Source organism: Prionailurus viverrinus, chromosome D3, assembly GCF_022837055.1.
Source record: "Prionailurus viverrinus isolate Anna chromosome D3, UM_Priviv_1.0, whole genome shotgun sequence".
Classification (NCBI taxonomy): Eukaryota; Metazoa; Chordata; class Mammalia; order Carnivora; family Felidae; genus Prionailurus; species Prionailurus viverrinus.
In genome coordinates, this window is record NC_062572.1 from 95114556 (window position 1) to 95139731 (window position 25176).

At 53.0% G+C, this 25176-nt stretch overlaps 1 protein-coding gene across 5 annotated transcripts in view; it reads left to right on the forward strand.

Annotated features, from left to right (window-relative positions):
- The window catches only part of ATP9B (ATPase phospholipid transporting 9B (putative)), a 248910-nt gene that overhangs the window by 128957 nt on the left and 94777 nt on the right, over positions 1–25176 (forward strand). For 3 of the 5 annotated variants that reach the window (XM_047828023.1, XM_047828019.1, XM_047828020.1), the window contains exon 11: positions 725–801. In XM_047828023.1, the coding sequence (XP_047683979.1) occupies positions 725–801 (77 nt within the window). Of the gene's footprint in view, positions 1–724; positions 802–4472; positions 4942–23624; positions 23773–25176 lie in introns of those variants that run through there. The other 2 variants (XM_047828022.1, XM_047828024.1) reach the window with 2 other exon arrangements.

Consider the following 25176-nt stretch of genomic DNA (forward strand, 5'->3'; position numbering starts at 1 on the left):
CGCCAGAACGTACGAATAGCAGAAAACCGGGAATGTAAATGATGCCCGGCTGCAGTTTAGAAACAGACTCGAAAGGGCTTTCGTTTGACGTCGCGGAGGCGAGTGCCTCTGAGCCTTTCGGGGGCTGTTCCAGGGGTGTTTCTCCATTCTTCTGCCTGACGCTTGACAGGCCACAAAATGATCGCGCGCGCTTAGGAAACCACACCTCCAGGGGACGTGAATAAAAAAGACTAACGATACCCGCGTTCAAAATCAAATAATTTGTGCGTAATCGTCTCTCACTGCTTTAATTGTATCTGTGCTGGAGCGTCAGCAGAGGCTCCGACTCGCGGTCCTGCCCGAGCCCCTCGTGCGGGGAAGGTGGCTCAGCCGGTGCCGTCCGGGGGCGCGGGTCCCGGGACGCAGCCTCTCCTCACGTACCTCTGGCACCGGCAGACGGGAACGGATGAGGGGCCACCCTTGCCTTGACGGCAAAAAGCATAGTCGTACATTTTCTAATGTGCGTAGGCGCTGCTTGAGGAATCGTTTGAGTTGTATGTTGAATGGAGTTTATTTTGAAGTCGAGACTAGACTTTCCTGAACTAGCCCAGTCAAATATGCTGTTGGATAAGTTTATATAAAATTAAGTAGCGAATAATATTTTCCATCAAGACCGTTGATTAGAAAGTGTTCTCTGTGCTCACTCTGAGGCCTCTCGGTAAGGACCGCTCTCGTGTTTTTGCAGGTACTGTAATAGGTGTTGTCATTTATACGGGAAAAGAGACTCGAAGTGTAATGAACACATCCAATCCAAAAAATAAGGTAGGCTAGATTAAGGAGCGGCTGCTTTAATGACTTGATTTTCCCTTTCAGTAAGAAAGTGCTGTGCTTCTGAAGAGCTGGTTTGCTTGGGCTTAATATATCCCGTAAAAACACACTTCCAGAGATGGTGGTGATTCCAGATGTGAACTGTCTGTGCTTGTGTCACAGCATGCTCAAACTGAACAGCTTCCCACAGTGTCTTTTCTTGCTTAATCAGAGGCGTTTATGTCTCTTAAGTTTTCTCTGTTGGACATATCATTTGCCTGTAATTTGATGGTTAATTGTGGGTCTCTTCAATTTATTTATTTTATAATTTGTTTTAATTTTTTGTCTCGATGGTTCATTTTTAAAATAAAAGAATCTATATTAACATGTTACAGTATTTAATTTGATAGTATGGCATGGTTAAACTTGTTTTATTTAAGTTACTTTCATCGCATAAGAAGCATATTGAAAATCAGATTTTAGTTTTAAAGACTGCTTGATTATATTTCTAAATTGATTGTATTTGTTATATTCCTAAAATTATTACTTATGTAGTCAGCATGTGTGTGTAAGTTAGATCGTAACAAAAAGTTTGAATTGTTAGCTGTTATTTGGATAATACATGTTGTATGTGCTGATGCCTACTTTATGAGAAGTTCATGCTAACTGTGCATTTTACTCATTTTTATTTGAAATATAATTGGAAGTGTGTCTAAGAACAAAAAAAAAAACCACTCTTCGTGGATTCATACCTTGCTTTGTGAGTAATAGAAAAAGTTAACTTTCGTTGGAATTTTTAGTACAAAGCAACAGAAGTGAAATAATTCTTTGAGGAGATATTTTAAAGGATACGATGTGTTTCTTCTTTTCTTTTTTCAGCTGAATACTGTTTTAAAAAAATAATTCACCCTTCTGGAGCACCTGGGTGGGGCTCAGTCAGTTGAGCATCAGACTCTTGATTTCGGCGCAGGTCATGATCTCACAGTTTGTGGGCTCGAGCCCTGCGTAGGGCTCCGTGCTGATAGCGTGGAGCCTGCTTGGGATTCTCCCTCTCAAAATAAAGAAATAAATGTAAATCAATAAAGTAAAATAGTTAAGCCTTCCAACATTAGGACGGCATCCGTGACCCTCTGAATGTCTCCCCGTCTGCCGTGCAGCAGAGCGGCACGGACAGCTTCAGGTCTGGAGGGCCCTGGACTCCACCAGGGTCACACGAGTCATCCTGGTGAGCTTGACGAACACTGTGTCTGTCAGGACTCCCAGATGGCTCTGTGTGTGACACATCGACTAAAGCGACAGAGAAGTGTTGTACTACTAGCATTTTAGTATACATTCTGATTGTGATAACCGGGAGAATTATGCTTGTCGGTTATATTACAGCTTTGCACTAATTTGAAGAAATCAGAGTCCTCAATTCCTCAGTAGAGTTAAATTTATTTGAGAATAAACTGTTAAATTATCGACAGAATCGCATGCATACATGCCTATGTTTTCTGGGAAGTACGGTGATTTTTTTTCTTCAGTAAGCAAAACTAGAATGTTCTAACAATGCATGTGTGAGTCGTAGGGTGTGTTTTTTTCCTTAATCGTTTTACTTTTAGGATGAATATTGAGGGTAAAGTCAATTTTAAATGTTAAGTTTTAAAATCTTAGAAGTTGTCCTGTCATTTGACGTGACTCCTGTCTCCGGGCACCTTATTCTTTGGCGCGGCTTACATTCTGGCCCCTCCCACCGTCCCTGTGCGCAGCTCGCTGTCCACGCGCCTGTGGTTCTGGCTCACGTGCTCTTTTCCGTGGGTGTTGACGCGGGGGCGCTCCGGCGACCTTTCCCGTTGCCGCCTGCGGTGAGGAGCTGGCCCAGGGTTTACTGGTCAGAGTCGGTGCTGCCACCAACCAGCTCTGTGGCCCTGGGCAAGTGGCTTGATTCTGTGTCTTGCTAAGTAAACGTCCCCCGACATTACTGTCTTCCTGTCAAGTGAAGTGTGCGGTGTGAACGAGTGCCATGCCTCTTCAGCCCAGCCCTCGTCGTCAGTCCCGAGATGCTCACTGTGCAAGCAGCCGTGGGGCGGGCGCTCTCCCCGACGCCGCCACGCCGGGCAGCCCGGGGACCCCCGAGCGCCCGTGTGCACAGCCTTCTGCCGCTGCTCCCGTCCCTCCTCCTCCGCCCCCCTCCGCCCCCCTCCTCCACCTCCTGCTCCCTCTTCTTCCTCCTCTTCCTCCTCCCCACTCCCTCCTTCTTAAAAAAATAGCCTTCTAAGTTTCCTTCGTGTTAATGCAAAGTATCTATAAAACGAAGGGTGGCTTTGGCGTTTTGCAGAATGGGTCTCAGAACGCTGCCCTGCCACTTGTCAGCCCCACGTGTGGAGCAAACGTGCTGTCATCGGCTGGCGCCTTTCTGGTGCTTAAGTCAGCCTTCAGGGCTCCCCTTCCGGTGGAAATCAGCATAACCGTGATAGCCGAGGCCGAGGCGCAGAGCCGACACGCGGCAGGCGCTGTGGACGTGACGTCATGAGTCCGCACAGCCCTCAGAGGGAACGGTGTCATCTGGTTTTAGAGCAGGGACGTCGCCGTGCGGAAGGCTGCGCCTGTCAGCGTGGGGCTCGCTTCTCCGTGAGGGCGCTGAGGGTCACAGAGCTCCCATGTGCTGTGAAAACACTTCCGTAAATCAAGGCGTAAGAAGAAGAAAATCTCTACGTTTGCGTATATTATTAAGTCTTTCGAAGCGTTAAGTGCCAGGTTTATAAGAGAAAACTTCAGGAAACGTTGTAAGCGTGCTACAGTGGGCAGAGAGGAGCAGCTGTAGTTTCTCCAGGGGAAGCACTGACCCATGCTGGAGGAAAGGGTTCGGTGACACTCAGATGCCTGAAGAAAGGAGGACAGAAAGTATCGTTCGCTCTAAGACACTGTGTGGAGGAACGTCCCCGTGTTCCTGGACATCCGAGACAGCTACTGGAAACAAGGAACCCCTTCAGAGGCAAGTCGGATCGTGTACCTGAGTGTCCCTCTCTAGGGAGGCACACTGCTCATCATCCTCAGTCCCGGGGCCACCCTGGGCGCAGCGAGCGTGCGGGACGCCGACCCACACGGTGGTCGGTGGAACTTGACCGTGCCGCTCGTGACGGCAGAGTCGCCGCAGCTGGAAGTGCGTCTTGTGAGCCCCGTCTCTACGTCGTGCCGCCACTCAGACCGCCCCGAAGCCACGGCGGCCTCCTGCGACCGAGACCTTTCTCCTCAGGGCGCGTGACCGACACGACAGCCGGCGGTCCTCCCGGCCCCTCGGGGAGCCTCCTGGACACGGGCTTCCGTGGCACCGGGGTGGAGGCCCCGGCCACGGCGGGTTACCTGCTGACTCCCGCGGCTTCCTCCGGGGAGGGGTGGCCCCGGGAGGGTACGGGCCCTCTTCTCGGGGAGAAGCGGGGCGTCTCGATGGCCTGGTACCGCTGGCTGCCCCGGCGTGGCTGCGGATGAGAGTGTCCGGGCCTCGTGCGTACAGGGCAGACCAGACGAGCCTCCTGAGACCCCGCACAGTGCGGGCGGGGGAGGGCTGACGGAGGAGGGGTGCCAGGAGGGCAGGGCGGAAGCGGCGGGGGGCGGCCGAGAGCCACGGAAAGGGACTAGCGCGTGCCCTGCCGGGAGAGTCCCGCGGACGTGGGCGTCGTCGTGTGCCCCGCGTTCCCGTGGGGCCAGACGCTCGGGCCGGGGCACGGGGCCAGGATGTCATCCATTGCGTTTCTCTGCGGTGAGAAAATGCAGAGCTACCGGTGCCTTCCACGGAAGGAGAGCGGCGCTCGGTTGACGCAGGAGAAAATGCAGCGTGTGGGCCGACGGTTGTCAGGGGCAGTGACTCCAGTGTGGAGAGAAGGTTCTCTCGGCTTCCTGGGTTCGGAGGGGCGCGGTTCCCCTCTTGCTCGGGGATGCGTTTGCCCGCAGCCCTCACGAGCGAGCGGAGACAGGCGCGTGCTCACTTGTGGAGCTGCTTCCAGCTTCCCGGGTGGAAAGCCCTGCGTGAACGCCGTGGTGGCGGAGGGAAGGCCAAAGCCAGCGGTCATCACAACGGAGACGGTGGAGAGCAGGACGCAGGACGCAACGGGAAGCCCCGGAGGACCCGCGCCTGACGGTGAAGGCTCGTCAACTCCAGCCAACTCCAGAGCGACGGTAAGGAGCCCCCTGCTGGGAGTCAGGTTAGTGACGGAACCAGTAAGGAGGGTGTGGCCTTCTCAGGCCTACGGTCAGGAGCCCCTCAGGAGCCCCGGTGGCCGCTCTGAAGTGCCGGGTCATGGGCGGGAGGGTCAGGGGGTACAGGGCTGACAGCGGCCTCCCAACGAGGCGGACGGGCGGCCAGCGTGCCGCAGGCCGTGATCTGCGACGTCACAACCCTTTGTCCCCACGGCCCGTGGCCCTGCCCCGCGCCCCGCAGTGTCCCGCTGGCTCCGGGGACGTGAGTTGACTTCCCCACGGAGGTCAGACGGGCCTGTTCACCGGCATCTGTGCTCCTGGAGCCACGTGTAGGGACACCGGCTGTGTAGCCACCGTGACAAGCCGCTTCGTAAAACCTGTTGTTAACCTTGTCCTCCTACCCGTCTCCTGTTCCGAGCCTTAAGTGGGCCACTTCTTTTTGTCTTCGTTGTGTCTATTCTTTCCTCTCTAGCTGCTTCTTAAAAAGAAAAGCTCAAGCAGAAAAGGAAGGGGAGCCCTCCCTGCGCTTCTCCTGGGGTCCCAGAGGCTACCACTCTGTCCCAAGTATGCGTTTTGAGAAACAGAAATTCAGGCAGTTTCTCTAGCTGCTGCCTCAGCCACCTGTCTTGCTCTGTGACCCCTCTGTGTCCACACAGCCTTCTTTCGTGGCCCAGCTGAGCGGCGCAGGGTTGGAGACTTGGGCGTCCCCTGTGCCTGCACTGAGGCCGCCCCGGGGATCTCCTGGATCTCCTGAGTCAGAAGCAGGGAGATGCAGCCTCGTCTGGGGGCCGTGACACAGGCCGCCTTTTCCTTAGTGGTCGTGACAGGAAAGAGAATTTGTAGGCAAGTTAAGCTACAACCAAACCCACTTGCTGACAAGTGGCCCACTTCAATGAATCCTTTTAAAGTGATCCTTGAAATCTAAGTTGATAATTTTATGTAATCAGAACATACAGCTTTATGAATATTACGAGGGTTTACCAGAATACTTTTTAAGAAAACGTAGCACGTTTTATCCAGACATGGGGATTGACAATAAATCCTACCAGATTGTCAGATGGAGGAAACATCTGAGGTAGAGAGAAGTTCTCCTGGCTCCTTTTCAGGGCTAGCACGCTTCCTCTCCCGCACTCACTGACGGCAGGTGCAGAGCAGGAAGGTGGGGTCTACTCAGTCTGAAATTTTTTTTTTATGTTTACTTGTTTTTGAGAGAGAGACAGAGTGTGATTGGGGGAGGGGCAGAGAGAGAGGGAGACACAGGATCGGAAGCAGGCTCCAGGTTTCCAAGCTGTCAGCACCGATCCTGAGGCGGGGCTCAAACTCATGAACCGTGAGATCATGACCTGAGCCGAACGAAGTCAGCTGCTCAACCGACTGAGCCACCCAGGCGCCCCTCAGTTTGAAATTTTTATCTTAAAACTTTGAACAAATCAGAAGTTTTGATTACTGAGTACTTTAATAATATTTGGTGAAAGTTTAAATTACAAGGAATGCAACTTGAGTAATGGACTGTTCTATAAAACCTAGCTTGAGACATATTTAATAAGATGATACTTGATTACATTTAAGACAGAAAAATTCTTCCAGGAGGTTAAGAAAAATCAATTGTGACAGGTTGCCATTTTCATGCCATTCATAATAATAAGTTGCTCAGAGCAAAAGCATCCAGGATGAGGCGATAATACAGATTGCTTCAAGCAGTTATTGTAGTCCCTCGGGCATATTGATTCGCGTTTCTAATAAAAAGATGCTCTCCGACGTCTCACTGACAGACAGACCGGTGATATGTGCCATTATGTGAATTAGAGCCTCTTCCCCGCATTGTTGTCGGGTGTTTGCGGAGAACAGAACAAAACAGAACCATCCAGGCTGCACTGTGCAGGGTGCGATACCAAGGCTGTTCTGGAGAACACTTTTCTTACTTCAAAAAGGACAGTTTATTAATATTTTAAAAGTTGCTTTGACCTACATTAAGACGTTACGATAGAATAACTTATTTTTCTCTTTTCTCATGGTTGCGTGCGATCAGTGCACCCCTTAATTTGTTTCATAGTTGCCCTCTTGAGGAATAAAACATCTTTGGGTTTAAATATGTGCTAGCAATGCGATCACGTGCCTCACGAAGGCGCTGCGTGTTGTCGAGCACGGCATCGTGGTGGATCTCCGTCGAGCTCCGGGAACGCTCTTTTGGATAGCTGTTATTAACATTAACAAGCCGTGGTGTTTGAAAGCCTCCTCGGGAAAAGATTAACTAGAGGAACCCGTAGCGCAGCGGCGTGCAGACGGGACCCCGGGTGGCTCTCGGCGCTCGGGCAGTGCGCTACCCCGTGTTCGCCACACTTGTGTGACTGCACACGTTAATATTACAGCTGCTCACAATTAAAAGTTGTGTTTCTTCATCAGCAGTGTGAATGTAAATAAACTTATAATTTCAGGAAAGCAATAAAGAGGCAAAATGCTAAATGCTTCGAAAGCAGTCCTAATGATAACATCTGGGACATAATGCTCTATCAGAGTATGCAGCAAATATCTACACCAGAAAACCTGGATTTAGTCCCTAAGTTCCTCTTAAATATGAATCTGATTATAAAGCAGGTGTTCTAAGTAGGAACACAAGCCTATTTATCATTTAAAATAAAATACATACTTGGTCTCACTAAAGAGACTTAGTTGGACACGGAGTTCTCAACGAGGAGGGCTTCCTCTCATTTGTTGTGTGTTCAGTGAAAATACTTGACTGTATTTTGTCATTTCCAAGCCGTATTGGTTAAATTCTTCGTAATCAAAATCTTAACAAAGAAGTAGAATTCATTCAAGAAGCAAGTAAGCGTTTTCGTGATTGTTTTTGTTTTTTGAAACCTGGAAACCTTATTCCGAGGCCATAAAAATGGTTAGAAGCTTCTGGAAGGTGTGGAGCCTTGTATATCACGCCGTCTCCCTCTCACTTTGTGTGAGCTTGCAAAACGGAGACCTTCCCCCGGGCCATCCTGAGGGGCTCTGAGGGGCCGGTGAGGGCCAGGTCCGAGAGTACAGGGCCGTCGTCGAACTGGAGGAAGGTGGGGTGCTGGGGGGCAGCGCGATGTCCCCGTTGCTCCGAGAAGTGGTGTCTCCTTCCCAGGAGGGCTGTGTCACCATGCGCGCAGTGGGGTGTTGGCGTGGCCATCCTGGGTCGGGAACAGGTCACGTGCGTGGAGCGTGGCCAGAAGCAGACTTTCCTGGGCGGGGAGTCCCAGCCGGCTCAGCTAGGAGGGAAGGTCGTTTGGTATCCTCTCTGTGCCCTGGGAAGGCCGACTGTGCAGGGTCCGTGGCCCCACCTGGCTCCTCAGAGCGAGAAGCCCATCTGGGGCCGGGGGGTGGGGGGGCACCAACCGGCCAGCACGCGGCAGGTCCTGTGACGTGCTTGTCCTCGGGGCTGGCCCCTTGCGTGGGGCGCCTCCAGCTCGCTGCCAGCGACCGAGGCCCTCCCAGACAGCCGGCCCCGTGTGGGAACACCCCCCTCCCGGTGCTCTGCTGGCCCCACGTGGGAACACAACCCCCCCCCGCCCCCGCCCCGCCAGTCCTGTGCGGGGATACCCCCCCGCCCCCATCCTGTGCCCGCCCCACGTGGGGACCCCTGTCCTGTGCTGGCCACCCTTGCGGTTTCGAGCCTCTGGCACAGCTCCTGCCACACTTTCTGAGCGATTGCACAGCTTTCCGAAGGAGCTGCTCATTTCTTCTCCCTCCACGGTTAATTTTTTCTAAGTGATAATTTTTTTAAAAATACTCCTCAGAAGCAAATCTTAAAACATCTGGTTTCAACTTAATTGTCTTTTCGTGCATCTGAAAATGTATTTGGATGCTACTGTTTTTTAAAAATTTGAGTTGTTGACATTAGAGTAGCAACTGTACCAAAGTTTCTTTTTTTAAAACCGCGTTAACTAAAACATGTGTATGATAAATTTAACATGAAATTAAATGGCTTCTTTTCTCCTCTGTAATTAGCAGTGTCAGCTAATAATTACCTTTTGTAAAACTTTAAAATATATCGTGTGTGAGTGAGTGTGAGAGCTTTCCCACTGTGATCACACCAGACGTCTCTGAAAGGCTTGTTTTTAAACTGCGTAAGACCATCAAAATGAAAACTTTTTTGAGGCCTTGAGTCAGAATGACATTTTCAACTCTTGTCATTTGAACACAGGACACAGAAACTTGTGGGGGATAAATTACACATCAGACGTTCCCTTCTTACCTCCGGTATGGATTGAAACTGGTGTGCCAGCGTATGTCCTTGTGGTGCCTCCAAGAGGCAACAGGAAAAGTTTTAAGCGAGCCCAAAACATACAAGTTGCGGGTTAATTAGTCTCTCCCCACAGTGAGCGGAGCCTTCCCGGGGCGAATATTTAGGGCGTGTTAGTTGAGATTCTTACTGTTTGGTGGCGGTAAGTCACGGTTCGAGGCGGCGTCCTGGGAGAGCCTGTTGGGCGCTTCCCGTGTCGTCAGCGACCCGTCCACTGACCGCGGGACCGTGTGGGCCTGGTCCCAGCGCGGACTCAGAACCGCCTGCGCCGATCCTGAGCCTTAGGACAGACGTGACCCGTTGTCTGTCTGCCGGTTCCTCTAGTCCGCGAGCTTCCTGCCCGCAGGGACTGTGCGGGTCTGCGTGTCTGTGTGTCCCCGGCACGGGGTTCGTGCTCAGCAAACGGGGGAACACCCGTGTCACCTGGGGTAACGCTTGTGTCCTTGTCTGTGTCACGTTGCTTCCTGCCCTCCGAGCTCCTCAGACGCAATAGATGTTGGACGGTTTCCACTGGGAGTGAGAAAGAGTGTATAGAGGTGGCTCTCTCGAAGGTTCTGTGGAGCATTTGGGGGGGGGCGTGTGCACACGTGTGATAGAGAGCGGGGCTGCCCAGCTGGGTAGCAGAAGCGCTGTGGCAGGTGCCCGGGCAGGGGAGCGGCTGCAGGTGAGTGGACGGCCCTGATGGCGCTGGGCCCCAGACCCTGCCCTTCGTACCCGACTCTGTCTTTCGTGCCCGTTCCGGGATCGTTATCTGTTCTGTCCCTGAGTGGCGAATATACCCGAGCGCCTTCAGCCCCGTGTCTGCCCCGTGACCGTAAAGCTGTCATTTGAGAGACACTGTTTGTGCTCTCTGCCGCAAAGAGACGTTCCGGATTCATCTTGTAGCTTCTTTGCCCCGTCCTGCGTGCAGTCAGCAGAGAATGGTAGTTGGAAGTCAGGGTCCGGAGCTGGGTGTGCTCGTGGCTGTCGAGATGCGCCGTACCCGGGCCCAGGCATCGGGCAGAGTAAGGAGACGGATGGACGCATGGACAGGAAGATGGGTGGATGGCTGGAGAGATGGACAGATGTGGGCACATCCACACACCACGAAGCCTGTTTTTATGTACGTGTATTGATTACCCTGAGTTCAGACACACTTCCTGCTTCAGTTCAGGTCCATAGGGTTTCTTCTAGTTTTCTCCTTCTGTGTCGGAACTCCTTTCCCTGAGAGTGAGAATGTGGTTGTGGCTACCTCGATGCATTTACTTACGTGACCAGTGCCCACACTTGCCGGCTGCACCCCTTTCCTCCTGTTGAACTCCCGCATATCTGGGCCAGCCCATCCTTGCCTGTGTCCTTCCTCCATGGGCTTGGCCCCAGCCCCCCACCTGGGCCTGTGCCCTCGTGGGGGACTGGGCCACTCTGCTCAGGCACATTCATGTGTGTTGTGTTTCGAAAGGGCGGGGACACATTAATTATTCTCCAATGTTTTTTTTTCACTTTTATTTCATTTCTTGGGGGCTAAAGCCATTGCTTATTCGTTTTCTAGACCTCAGCCCAAGCGTATAGCGTGTTAGATGTTCAGTGCATCCTGATGGAGCAAACAGATGAGTCAGTTGTTGAGAGAACCGATAGAAGATGTAGTAAACACTTAGAGCATCATCCCGAGAGCCTGTAGGTGAGTACAGGATAGTACTGGTCTTTGATCGACGTAAGAGGAAGTGCTCACTCTTTGAGACGGACTGCAACATTTCTCTGGTGAGCAGTGTTTTTAGTTTTGGCATCTCCGTGGTCCCAGTCTCCAATGTCCGCCTAACAGGTGTTCTTCTGTGGGACCTCCCTCTATCCACGGAAAGCCCTGGGCAGGCACGGGCGCGAGGCCTGATTGTTCATGTGGACCCCGACCCTCACCCCCGCTCCTGCCGAACAGCGGTTCCCGGACCCTGGGCAGAGACGCTGCCGAAACCACGTCCCTCCCCTCTCTCCGTCTGCCACTCCAGAATCCAGTAAACCGGACTGAAGGCGAATCGCCTTTTGCCTCTGTTACTGCTTGGGATTCGAAATGATAACGGTGTCCTGAAAGAGATTACAGTCCAAAGAGGGAATGCGTCGTGGATACGTTTATCTTCTCTTCACCTATATTTTACAAATAGTAAACCCTCGATAAGTAATGACTTATTTGAGGTAGGAGTTGCTGTGTTGACATTAAGGATAGTTTTGTTTTTTTGTTTTTGTTTTTTAATATTCCAAATTAAGTGACTTCAGAGTTAATGAACAGATTAGGGAAACGAGGCCTGGAGCCCAAAGTTAGGTCTTCAAGCCACAGAGAGGATTCCTGTTGACCTGGCTGTTGGTGCGGGTGCAGCCGCACGCCCGCAACTTGTCTTCCCCGCGGGAGTGCTTGCGGCTGGGCCGCGTGGCTGCGGGGCACAAACCACGTGCCGTTGAGAAGCAGAGAAGGAGACGAAGGTCACATTGCTACATAAAGTCCATTAACCTGTGGGGACGAGCGGGCTGCATGTGACACGATTTAGAGAGGGATTTATTGTGTTTGGGTTGGGTATTTAGTCATGCGAGCGACAATTTTCCTAAGTTAAAGTCAATAATTTGTGTTTTTATTACAATTCATAGCCTTAAGACACAGACATGGTCTGAAACCCACAACACAGAAAACAGAATTTTCATAATGGACCCTTTTAATATGTTTTTAATTCCAAACAATATAAAGAAAAATGACTACTTCCAAGTTGTAATTTCGGGCTGAGATGATGCATTGGTTCTGTCCTTCAGATAAATGCAGATGGCTTTGCAGCAGCTTGACTCTGGGAGAGCGCACTCTCAGCCTCGTTGGCAGTCAGGTCAGGTTACCAAAGAGTGCACTCTGGATTCTAGAAGAATATCAGATTGAAAAGTTCCCTCACGTTCCTTAATTAGTCCCGAATTCTTATTCGAGATCTGTCCTTAAAGCTTGGCTGTCTGCATTGAAGGACCGTAACGATTGCAACGATATTTAGGGCTGCTAATTAACACCAGTCAATAAGTAAACGGGTTCTTGCACATCTTAAAGTGTCTGTGTCATCGCACAGTTTCATTTAATACACGTTTCGAATCGTTTTAAGGACGTGTAACGTGCCAGGTTGTGAGTGTTCCGTCTCTGTTTTGACGCTGACTCAATACGTTGGACGGAAGGGGCGGGGGGAGGGGGGGAGGGTACGCAGGGCCTGGGTCTGTTTTCCAAGTGCCACTCACCGTGCTCTGGAGGGACAGTCCGCATGCAGGTTTTAAGAGTGAACGAAGAGCAACTCCATCATTTCCCCTTAAAGAGAATCTCAGTAGTTGAAGAAGTCTAGAAGTGTTGTTTTGCTAGCGTTGCAGTACTGGCTTCTGTGGTGAGGTGGGAGGCCTTCGGCTCCTGTCACCCTGGTGTGTGGGGAAGGGGGGCCCGGCCCACGCCTGCTCGCTGTCGGCTCTGAATCTCCGTTAGTTTGGTCGTTGGATGCAGGTCGAGCTGTTGGCTGCTGTTATTGATGAATACGAAGTTGCTTCTGCTTATAACTGTTTGCTACCAATTCACCTTACACGTTTCATACTGAGAAAGTGAGCATAAATGCTCAGTCTGTATTTAGTGCCTCCCGGCTCTGTTGAGAACTGCCTGGAGTGCTGGTAACTCGCTCCTTCGTCGTCGGCGAGCACTTGTTCTGTACAACAGGTGCTTCTGGAGGGAAGGAAGTACATGGGGACACAGACCCCCTTCCCTCAAGGAGCGTGTCGCCCGCCCAGTGGGACACACGTTAACAGACCCGGCCGTTACAGTCTTGCCCGTCGTCGGGTGTGTGGGGAGCACCGAAGATGGACCCTAACCGACCAGGGGTCGTGAGGGAGGTGGGGCCCGGAGGGGTCGGACCCGAGGAGGGGGCTACGAGGTCGGGGACGTGCCCCGGTCCCGGACCAGGAGTGACGGGGTGCTGTTGGTGTGTGTGTAAGGAAGGGGCGGCAAGAGTTGTCCTTGAAGACACGCTCAAGGGCTGGGCCACCCAGGGCCCTCTGTGCCGCCGAGGAGGGCTTGACCCACACCCCCGACCCGGGGCGGGACGAGCTGAGGGGCAGAGGCGTGTGTGGTGCGGTGGGTTGTTGTGCAGCTGTGTGCAAGGCTGTGCCAGAGCGAGGGGAGACGCACGCCAGCCGGCTGGACGGCACGAGAGTGGGGAGGTGACGTCGTGCACTTTGTGTACAGCACGGCGTCCGACACTTCATAACTGCGCAACGTAGGTCCACGAACAGAAGAGAGGACCGAGAGACGGACCCCCACACGTGTGGCCAGCGCATCTCCAACAGAGCGGGAAAGAATATCCAGTGGAAAAAAGACAGTCGCGTCGGAAAGTGGTGCTGGGAAAACTGGACAGCGACGTGCAGGAGAAGGAACCCGGGCCGCTTTCTGACACCAGACACACGAGAACTAGAATTTGTAAAATATCAACGTGAAGCAAAAAATACGTAGCCTAGTACTCAGCTTTTGAGTTTCTAAGTAGATTTAAAACAAACAAACAAACAAACAAACGTAATGGTCTTGAGATCTGAGACTTTGATTTGAAAGAACTGTGCGCTTTGAGATTTAAGAAGTCGGGTCTTCAGGGAACCCAGGTAGAGTTTATTTGTGGGCGGTACAAAAGAGAGATGACACGAAGAAACCGTCCAGCATGGTCATCCCCGCGATGTCTTAGCCTGCCCTGGACGGGACAGGACACGAAAGACAGGTGTGGATGTGGCGTTGCTGCCTCCCAGGCCCTGCCCGCCCCCCCCCCCCCCCCCCCGCCCCCACCAGCGGAGCTGTGCAAGCCGGAGACAGCCTGGTCCCCGGTCCTCTGCATGTGAGCCCCTCCCACGAGTACTGCGGGCTTCACAGTCACACAGGACAGTGCTGGAGGTTTCCATGCCCCCAGGAGGGTGCATACTGGGGAGAAGACCGGGAGAACGGCTGCCGTGGTGCAGACCACCGGCCCCGGGATCCAGCACCCAGGGCCGCTACCTTGCGGATAGTGGGCGGAGGGTGGCCTCCCCGTCCTCAGCTGCTACTGAGCCCCCTCAGCCCATCCTGGAACTTAGAGGTAGGTAGGGGCGCAGAAACAGAATGGCCAAGGCCAGAATGAAATTTAATTTAAATCTGAAATACTAATTGCTAATTGTAGGATGTGACCAGATTATATTCTGCTAGATTGAATATCTAGGAACTTGTTTTAGGAAAATACAGGCATGCTTTGCACATCCCTGCCTACCTCCTGTAAAAATGGTACCTACTACTCTAAACTTCCCGAACGTTGGCATACTCGGAGGTAGAGAATTCTAGGTGCGATTAGATATGGTCCTGTATCTCCTGGTCATGGTAGAGATATCGTGGGGACAGATTACTCACGAAAACTGAGTAGGCTTGGGCCAAGGACGTGATCTGTGCTCCTCTAAGAGTTTAAGGGTATAGGTCAGAGGAATAGAAGCCACAAAAAGGGGCGGAGCTATGAGTTGAATCAGAGAAGAGTTTCGAGCCAGAGGGGGTGATCACCAGTATCAAATGCAGCTAACTAGAAAATAGACACGCATTTGACTGTTGGGACGACTTTGGGGACCTCTAGAAGGTGAAGGTGGAAGTCAGATGGAGAGAGGTAAGGAGAGGGGGGGAGCGGATGGCCTGACAGGTTTTCTGGGACTGGCTGTTGTTTCTAGGGCAGAAAAAGTGTGGCCACGTTTCCATGGAAGCATGTTTCCAGCCACGCCAGTAGCAGGGAAGAGGTGGACGATTCCAGAGAGACCAGGTCGGCAGAAGCACATCCCCAAGGAAGCGGGAAGGCCTTCAGCAAAGCGGCGGGTGTGCTTGAACCGGATGGGGGGACCTCCCGTTTCACGAGGCAGGAGAGAGAACAGGAGGAAGTCCGGTGGGTGCAGATTCGTCCAGCGGGGTGTAGAAGCCACTCAGCTCTGTGTTCTGGATGAAGCAGGAAATGTGTTTGTCTGTCACAGTGAGGCCAGCCGGGTGGCTCAGTCCGTTGAGTGTCAGACTTGATGTCTGCTCAGGTCGTGATCTCGTGACCCGTGGGATTGAGCCCCGCGTCGGTCTCTGTGCTGATGCATGCTTTTTCTCAAATAAACGTAACAGAAAAGGAAGTGAAGTCAGGGGAGAGGCCTCTGGCCTTGAGAGAAACCTCGGGGATTTGGAGTGGAGAAGGCTGGAGAGCAAGCCGTGCAAGGCATTGGAGAGATGGATCCGTGTTGCTGAGGCCCTAGTAGAGGCTGGAGCCTGCGTTTCTAGAAGGATTATCTTAAATTGCTGTGTGACTTTCTCCAGCAAGGAGTCCCCAGAAGCAGGGATCCGGATGTTGGGGTTTGCTGACAGGGTTTTATGGCAGGTGACTCAGAGTGAGCTAATGTGTAGGAACAGTCCCCAACGTGTCCAGTGGCTCGGAAACAGCTTGTTCCTGCCTGGAGACTGCTCTTCTTGGGGTGACCAGAAATTTGGGTTTCTCCCAGCTTGTGGTTCCGGCATCCCTGGGGCCTCGTCACTGCCCCTCCATCCTGCTGGAAGCGGGGAGCACGCTGTGCCCTCCAGCATCAGCCTGGGAAACCCACACTCCTGGCCCTTGAGCGGAAAGGAGCTGAGCCCACAAAACCGGTGACTGTCTCCCGAAATCTGGAGACACAGGCTGAGATGTGCTGAGCTGGAGCCGGAAACTGGGTGGAACAATTAAGTGCTCATTGTGACAGATTCTGGAGGACGGCTGTGCACCTAGGCTGGGGCCTGGGTGCTGCCGTCTTGGGGGCTCACTTCCGTGGGCTTTTACGTGCAGAACACCACCTGCTCTGCGAGGCAGGGAGGGGAAAATGGCAAGTGTCTTACTCGTAGACCGTGAAAAGCCTGTCTGGCCTTGTGCCACCGGGGAGGGCATCTCTTCCACTCAGCCCCCCACTTGTGAAGGTGGCAGATCCATTAAAAACCTGAGTTAGTTATGGAATTCTAGAACACTCCTCCTGTCCCACGCTGTACGCGCACGCCAGCGGGTGGCTGGTGCAGCCGTAGTGGGTCCCCAGCGAGAAAGCCGCACTCAGGAAGCCCAGGTCGGCGGGAGACGGAGAGGTGGACGCCGGAGGTCCTGCCCGGATTCATAGGAAACCTCATGCTAAAAGCTGTTTACGTCAGTTCCTATTACATGGTGCGTCATGTCCGGCTTGAAATAAACCTCGTAAGACACGCTGCCAGGTAGGGAAAAAGTCTGACGAAACGAAGCAAGCCGCAGGGCCGGGCCCCTGTGTGACCCCGTGTTTGGAGTTAGACCGGGAACGTGAAGGGTCCATGGTCAACACGTTAAAGGCTCTAATAGGAAAAGTAGACGTTGTGTGAGAGTTAACTAATTTTGAATTTAAGTTTTTAAAGAAGTAAATTAAGTCAATGAATAAACTCGACATCTAAGGAAAAAAAAAAGTTACGGGTCCGCCGAATGTCCACATGGGAAAACCGCAAACTGTCCCGTCCCCACCCACATCAAACGGAAAACCCAGATTCACAGGTCAAGAGATGCGACCGAGGTAAGCAGATGTGGACGCTGCCTTCAGGGAGGTGGACACTCAGGACCAAGAGGAGGTGGTGGAAATGAAAATCACTGTAACAGAAACGAAGATCGTCGGTGGTGAGCTTCTCGGTGGGCTGGACACGGCCCAGGGGAGACTCCGCCCAAAGACAGGCGCAGAGAGACCTCCCGAACGAGAAGCAGAAAGGAAAAGGAACGGGAAGGGGGACCCAGAAGCCTGGAGCGGAGCCCCCGAGGAGCGAGGACACTCTCAGCAATGCCACACACCCCTAGCGGGGACACCGGCCGCAGAGAGGACACACAGGCAGCTGAAGCAGTAACGCTGAGCGTTCCCTAAAGCTAGTGGCAGACGCCAGCCGCGGATCAGGACGCTCGAGGAACACCGAGCCCGGTGAATGCCAGGAAAGGCGGGACCCACTTGTGTGACACTCAGGCCGTGGCGACCCAAAGGCAGGGAGCATCTTGACGGAAGCCAGAGGAAGTCAGAGCACCGGCCTGGAAAGGGGCAGGCCACCCCCCCCCCACCTCCCACGCCGCCGGGAACGGGTGTCCCCTCGCCATCGCACAGGCCGGAGGAGGGGGCCAGCCCAGGGAGGAAAAGGACAGCTGAAGCGTTAGCCAGAGTCTTCCAGAACCTGGGAGGGAGGAGGAACCGGTAGATTGAACACGACCACCCGGTTGGGAAACTGGAGAGAGGGAGACCCCCTCGCCCCCACCGCCTTCGCAGTCACGCTGCCGGACGGCACGAGCAGGGAGGCGAGTGTGCACCCACGTGCCGCCGCGTGCATGCCGTGGGGCTCGGGAGTGCGACGGGTGGCGTGCGGTTTGCGGTCACGCGTGGAAGCGTGGGTCGCCGTGGGGGGACGTCTGTGGGCGCCCCTGTGCCGCCTTAGATGGTCGCGTCCGTTATATGCCGGCTCCTTCTCTGAGCTTCCAGAGGTGCTCTCCGTTAGCGTCTTCTGAGGCGTTAGATCCAGTTTTGCGCCTCGTCGTCCCCTGAGGCGGTCGCCCGCCACACGCCTCGCTCCTAGCACTCCGTCTTGTGCCGTGGAGCGGCGGAGGCTTCCGCGGTGAAGGTTTCCGTCTGTCCTCGCATCGGGTTCAAGAACAGAGTGACATCGCGTCTGCGTTACCCCGTTGTAACTCTCACCTTCCGTTCCCACGCGTGCACCAGAGCGCACAAACCTGAGGCGTGCGGGTCGGCGAGCCACCTCCCCGTCTGGCACTTGGGCGGGAAAGGGCGCCCCGGGAGCTTCCCTGCCTCGCTCCTTCCTCCCCGCGCAGAGCCACCGCCCTGCCTCGGCGGCACGACTCCTCTCGCTCTCCCGTTTGCACAACGCGGTTTCGGGAAGCGTGTTGTGTCGAGCCTGGCCCATCGGGCGCAAAGCTCTGCGTGTGTGAGGCCGGCCGCAGCTGCTGCCGTGTGCCGCGTCGGTGCCCGCGTGCCCGGTGTGACCGCGAGCGCGAGGTGCGTTGTCTGCAGTCGAGGGAGGGAACCTTCGGGCCCCGCCAGCGTTTCGCCGTTCCCGGTGGTTCTGCGGCAGATGTCGGCGTGCGTGTGTCGGCGTGCGCCCAGGAGTGCTTCCCCCGGGTGGGGGCCTGGCCGCACGATGTGTTCACGGTCGCTGCGCGTGATCCCAGTCTCCAGGACGACACACGCTTTTCGTCCATCCCGGTGCCGGGAGCCCCGGTTCCGCCGTGACCTGGTGCCCGCCCGCATCGCCTGCTTTTCCCGCTGGGAGCGTTGTAGGGATATGTGGGGACGCTTCCTGTGTCCTTTGTCCTCATGTCCCCGAGGACTGATGAGGTTCAGCTCCCTTCCTGAGCTTCCTGGCGGCCCCGGGCATGTTGGTGTGAGAAGCACCCGTGTGTGTCTTTTAGCTGTTTGTCCCCTGGGCCGTTAGTGCTTCCCGTCTCCTGCTGAGCAGGTGGCCGCTAGGGCGTGGGACTCCCCCCCCCCCGGGTTCCTGGAGTCTTGCGGAATAGCGGTTCTCTACTAATCCAGCTGGCCCCTTGTCTTTCTGGTGTGAGGTCTCCCTCTGCCCCAGGTCCCAAAGATATTCCCTTATCTTCTTACCTCTGTCACATCTCTTGACCTGTGAAACTGGGTTTTCTCTTTGGTGTGCGTGGGGACGGGACACTTTGCGGTTTTCCCATGTGGACACTCAGTGGACCCGTAACCTTTTTTTTTTTTTCCCCCTTAGATGTCAAGTTTTATTTATTGACTTATTTTACTTGTTTAAAAATGTAAATTCAAAGTTAGTTAACATATGTTGTAATAATTATTTCAGAAACAGAATTTAGTGATTTATCACTCACATATTACACCCAGTGCTCGTCCAACAAGTGCCCTCCTTCGTGCCCGTCACCCCTCTAGCCCATCCCCCACCCACCTGCCTTCATCAACCCTCAGTCTGTTCTCTGCATTTAAGAGTCTTACGGTTTGCATCCCTCTCTGTGTTTGCCTTATTTTGTCTTCCCTTTTCCTGTGTTCATCTGTTGTGTTTCTTAAGTTCCACATATGAGTGACATCGTGGTATTTGTGGTTCTCTGACTGACTTGTTTTGCTTAGCCTGACACACTCTAGTTCCATCCATGTTGTTGCATGTGGCAAGATTTCATTCTTTTTGATTGCTGAGTAGTATTCCATTGTATACAGACCACATCTTCTTTATTCGTTCACGTGTCTGGACATTTGGGCTCTTTCCATACTTTAGCTATGGTCGCTAGCACTGCTGTAAACATCGGGTTGCATATGCCTCTTTGACTCAGTGCTTCCTGTATCCTTGGGATAAATTCCTAGTAGTGTAGTTGGTGGATAGTAGGGTGGTTGTATTTTTAATTTTTTGAGGAACCTCCATGCTCTTCTCCAGAGTGGCTGCACCAGCTTGCATTGCCACCAACAATGCAAAAGAGATCCTCTTTCTCCGAATCCTCGCCAACATCTGTTGTTGCCTGAGTTGTTAATTTAGCCACTCTGACAGGTGTGAGGTGGTATCGCATTGTGGTTTTCATTTGTATTTCCCTGATGATGATGATGGTGATGGTGATGGTGATGATGATGATGTTGAGCATTTTTTCGTGTGTTGGTTGGCCACCTGAGTGTCTTCTTTGGAGAGTGTCTATTCATGTCTTTTGCCCATTTCTTCACTGGATTATTTGTATTTTTGGGTGTTGACTTTGATAAATTCTTTATAGATTTTGGATACTAACCCTTCATCTGATATGTCGCTTGCAAATATCTTCTCCCATTCTGTCGGTTGCCATTTAGTTTTGCTGATTGTTTTCTTCGCTGTGCAGAAGCTTTTTATCTTGATGAGGTCCCAATAGTTCATTTTTGGTTTTGTTTCCCTTGCCTCCGGAGACGTGTCAGGTAAGAAGTTGCTGCGGCCGAGGTCAGAGAGGTTGTTGCCTGTTTTCTCCTCGAGGATTTTGACGGCTCCTGTCTTACATTTAGGTCTTTCATCCATTTCGAGTTTATTCTTGTGTCTGGTGTGAGGAAGCAGACCCATAACCCGTCTTGACAGTCTGTCCTTTCCCCGGTGCCGCAGGTGTGGGTGCATGTCTGTGTGCAGCGGGTGTGCGTCTGGACCCTCTTCTCCGATGGCTCTGTTCGTGTTCATCAGCTTCTGTGCTAATGATCTTCAGTTAGTGCAGGGGCTTTGCTTCGGATTGCTTTTAATCTTCAGAGAACTTTGACGCATGCCGTGTATCCCACGTTCATTCAGGTGTTATTTAAGTTCCTCAATAATGTCTTAGGATTCTTCTTTGTAGAGTTTCGTACACCTTTTGTTCAACTCACTTGTAAGTATGTATGTAGACTTTGTTGATGCTGTTTCAGTTGTTACCTTCTTAGAATTTCATTTTCTGTTTACTGCTCTATAAAAGTGTAATTGCAGTGAACTTTTTATTCCCAAATTGGCTTCCCGTTAAAAATATTAAATGCATACTTTGCATTTTAACGATACATCCCCAATCAGATGTCGAGCACTGCCATGTCAAAAGTTACCCTGTCTAGGGGCACCTGGGTGGCTCGGTCAAGCCACTGACTTCGGCTCGGGTCATGAACTCACGGTTCATGAGTTGGAGCCCGGCATCGGGTCCTGTGCTGACAGTGCGGAGCCTGCCTCGGATCCTCTGTCCCCCTCTCTCTCTGCCCCTACCCCGCTTGCTCTGTCTCTCTCAAAATAAATAAACTTAAAAAAATAAGAACTACCCCGTCTGGCCGCCGATAGCCCTCTTCACCGCTGCCGCTCAGGTCTGCTAACCCCGTGGGGCCACGGGGCTGCCGTGGCGCGGGTGTGAGGGAGGCCGACCTTGGGTGCCTGACATGTGGGTGCGGAGACAGCGTGCCTCCCGTTTGGCAGCCCTGCGGGCTGCTGTGCTGGAGCCAGAGTGCAGCGTGCCCTTGACCGGGCCCGTCCCGCCCTTGTTGTTCTGGCTCCGTACCATCCCGACCTTGGGAGGGAGGGGTGGTCGCTTTGGAGGCGCTCGGCCGCATCCGGATTTTTCCCCAGCCGCGTCTCCTCACGGAGTGGGCGGGGCCGGGGTCAGCTCCCCGGTTTGTTGTGGGCACAGCCCGCCCCCGACCCTCCCGGCCAGCCCTGGGCCACCCTTCTGCCCTCACGAGCTATGGACGTGGGTGGGCAGCAGGTTTGATCGACTTGAAATTCGGCTTCCTTCCTCTGCCTCCCATGCTGAGGTGGTGATGTGTGTGCCCGGTGGCTAAGGGGCCAGCAGCTCCCGTGCCCTCCCGTTGCGAGATGGGGGGCAGCTCAACAGCCAAGTCAGCTATCCTGTAGCCTCGTTTTGGCTTGGATTGGAACACAGGTGGGGGAATAAAAAGTAAAGGTAAAAATCCGATCAGAGGATAGATAAGTACGTGCGGTTTTGTCACCTGAGGAAGAACAAGAATGAGCAGTTCCCCTGCGCCCGCCGTGGCCTGGGCAGGGCAGGTCCAGGGAGGGCGTCCCCGCCAGGGCGCCTGCTGAGCCTGCCCTGAACCGCCCGTGCAGATGGCTCGGAGGCGAAGGGGGCTTTCAGGCACAGACCCCTTGGGCCCGGGTGTGTCGCGCCTTGTAGGAGCTTCAGAAAGCCACGTGGGAAGGTTGGAGGCCACGTGGTCACGTGGTGCTAGACTGGCCGACGGACACCCTCCCAGAGAGGCGCCAGCTCTGCCCGAGTGCCCGCCGCCCGCAGTCAGGCTCTGGTTGTGCATCTCGAGACGAAAATCAGACGGGGAGCTTCCAAACAGGCCACATTAAATCCCTGCGCTTCACACAGATGTGGCGCGTGCACCCGCACGTGTGCACGGGCTCTTCTAGAGCCGAGCCCCAGGATAGAGCGTGGGCCCAGCGTGGGCCCCTGAGCTCTGGGAGGACACGCACGCCGAAGCTTGCTTGAGTCTATTGTCGCAGTGACAGGCAGATGGGAGGAAGCGGTGTGCTTCCGCGTATTATAGGTACTGAAAATAGTCGGGTGAGAATTAATTCGTTTAAATTCTAGTCATTATGGTGCCATCTCCTACCATCATGTCATACTTACTTTGAAAGGAAATTGAAGAAAAATGAGCTTACCTGCAGTGTGTCATTGTTTGAAGGAAATCTGATGACCACCGCTTGCTTCAGGCAATTCACGGCAGCTTCTTCTCTCGCTTACGATGCTTTTCGTGTAAGTTATATGATTAGCCTTTAGGAGGGATGCGTTTCTAACCTTGCCGTTTTCTTGAGAGCATTGTCTCCTGAGGACAGTTAATTACCAATTAACTATAAAGCTCTGAGGGATACGGAAAGACGCGGGGATGTACGTTGCCTTTCCGAGCGTCTGGGGCCCCGAGAGAGTCCGTCAGGCCCGCTTGCTGCGCAGGTGAGCAAGGGCACTTGTGTGCACCGTGTCCCCTGCCCCTGGCTCTCCAAGGACGCCCTCCTGCCCAACCCAGAGCTTCAGGGTTCCACACACACCGTCCCTGCTCGTGGCCCCATGTCCCCCAGCTGTGCCGAGGACAGGATGTTGTCAGCCGGACCCACGTAGAGCGCAGGGGGAGGCCCCTCTGGTAGGAAGGCGTGGAGCCGGGTAGGTGGCGAAGGTGTGCTTCCGTTCACTTGGCTGGATGAAGGACCTGCCTTTGATGACTGTTTCGTAGTCGTTTCGGTTACAACATCCGTTTTATTTAGTCTGTTCTTTTCCCTAAGTACTTGTTGCCAGTTACGCAAGTTTTACCACATCTGAATGAGAAATAGTAAAGAGAACATTTTGATAAGCGGGGTTTGACCAGTCTTCGTTTCGAGAACCCAATGCAAGTGTGTGTCGTTAATGAGAAGTGCAACCGAAGATCTGATTGTGGGGATGAAAACGAGATCCTCTCTAGCGCACGTCTGCAGGCCCAGGAGGCCTGGGCCACCGGCCTGGGTCTGACCTGGGTCCGGCCAGGTCCCGGCCGCAGCTCCTGGGGCGTCAGCCGTGCGTACTGGCCTGGGATGGGGTTCCGAGGATGGACGACGAAGTCATGCCAAAGCACTCGGTGAAGACCGTTGGCTCGGAAGTTGCTAAGGTCGTGAGAAGCTGGAAATTAGGTGAACAATTTCAACCCAAAATGAAACCGTTTTAGTTATCAGTGTGGCTCATCTTGTTACAGTGAATCAGTTACTTACGCCTTTGATTTTTGTCTGCGTGGAGCGTTTCTGCCCGCATCTTCTTTCACAGAGAACGTGGACTGACGGACTCCAGCACGGAGCTAGCTCCTGGCGGGGACGTCCCCACTGGGTGGCACGGTCTCCCTCGTCTCCTCGCTTCCGGGCTGGCTGCGCCGTCATAAGACTTTATTTTTGAGCACACAGGCTTGAGAGACCGTCTTCGAGACTCCGAGACTCTTCTCAGATCACCGGGAGCTGTGACCCCCCACCGCCACGGTGCCGGGGAACCTTCAGTGCAGACTCTTGGCACAGTGGCTGTTCCCAGCCGTCACCCGGAGCCGGAACCTGTTGAGTATGTTCCGTAAGACAGTTCCCTAATTAGTAGAATTTTACTGCTTTTTCGTTGTCACGTGGCACGTTTGTTTTAGCAGCTAATGTGTGTAATGACGTTTCAAATAAGCGGCCCCGAGTGCTTTCACAGCATTCTGATATTAGTGTTGTGACCTAGGAGTTGTCTTCTGGTGGCTGAATCGTTCATTTGTGTCTGAGAGCTTTTCCGTTTGATGGTTGCCTAACACGGGGTTTCCTGTGGAAGCTTCGCTGGCTTCCAGTGACCCTCAGCTGCCATCGGGTACATGTGCTGCGAGCTTCTGTCGTCTGCTACCGATTGCTGTCCCCTGCACGTCCCAGGGCCCCAGAGCCGAGTGCGTGTGAGCAGGACGCGTGTGCCTTTTGGAGTGGAGTCCTCCACACACACACACACACACACACACACACACACACACACACACACACGTGTTCCCCCGGGAGGGCCGCGCGGTCCTGAGCTGTGGGGTTTCTCCGTGGAGCCGGTTTTCAGATGATTGGTATTTCAGTAGCAAGGTACGAATGATGGCGTCCGTTTTGGGAAGGTAAGTAATTCACTAAATCCAGGTGTTTCATCTGCGTTACGGTTTGTTGTCACGGTTCTAGCACTTAGTAGCTCTTCGGGCTGGTAAGATGGTTTCCGCGACACTTCACGGAAGACTTCTTTAATCCTCTCTTGTGAGCGGATACAGTGCGGTCAGGGCCCCAGCCTGCAGCACTGTCCTATGTTAGTGTCTTTCACTTGTAGTTCAGGGGAGGAGAAGAGTGCCCTGACTCGGGCTGAACTGTCCCCTGCGGCACTGGCACAGCTGATCATCGCGAACCAGAAAGATGTGTATATCAAATAGTTTACAAAATGAAGCCAGCTGTGTTTCCCTACATACTGTGGCTTCCTGACATGCATCATTAAACCTTATTAGCTACTTCCTTTTACAAAGATTCTTGCAGGCTTGAACATCGCATATTAACATTTTCTGCCCCTCCAACTGGAAATTATTTGCTTTATTGCAGAGTGTCAACTTGCTCTAGTTTCTGATGCGTTCTAATTGGTACTTTAGCGTGTAATCGTCGCGAGATACCACGCCATGCATTTCTTTATTTGGAAATTAATACAGACCTTTTCACTTTATCTGTCAATCTGGGCAACTTTTCACACAATTCCTAACTCCTGGATCGCTTACAAGCCATTAAGTATGAAATGGTTCATAAAATGTCTTTGAAGATATGAAGGGACACAAAAATTTTAGATTTAAAATAGTGCTACATCTCGCCAAGATGCCGCTAATAACTCTTCTTACACGGACAGATTTGATAATAACAGAGGTAAAGCGAGGTGGAAAGTCTTTAACCGCCTCAAGTTTGTCATACGCAGTTTTCAGCAAATCTGCTC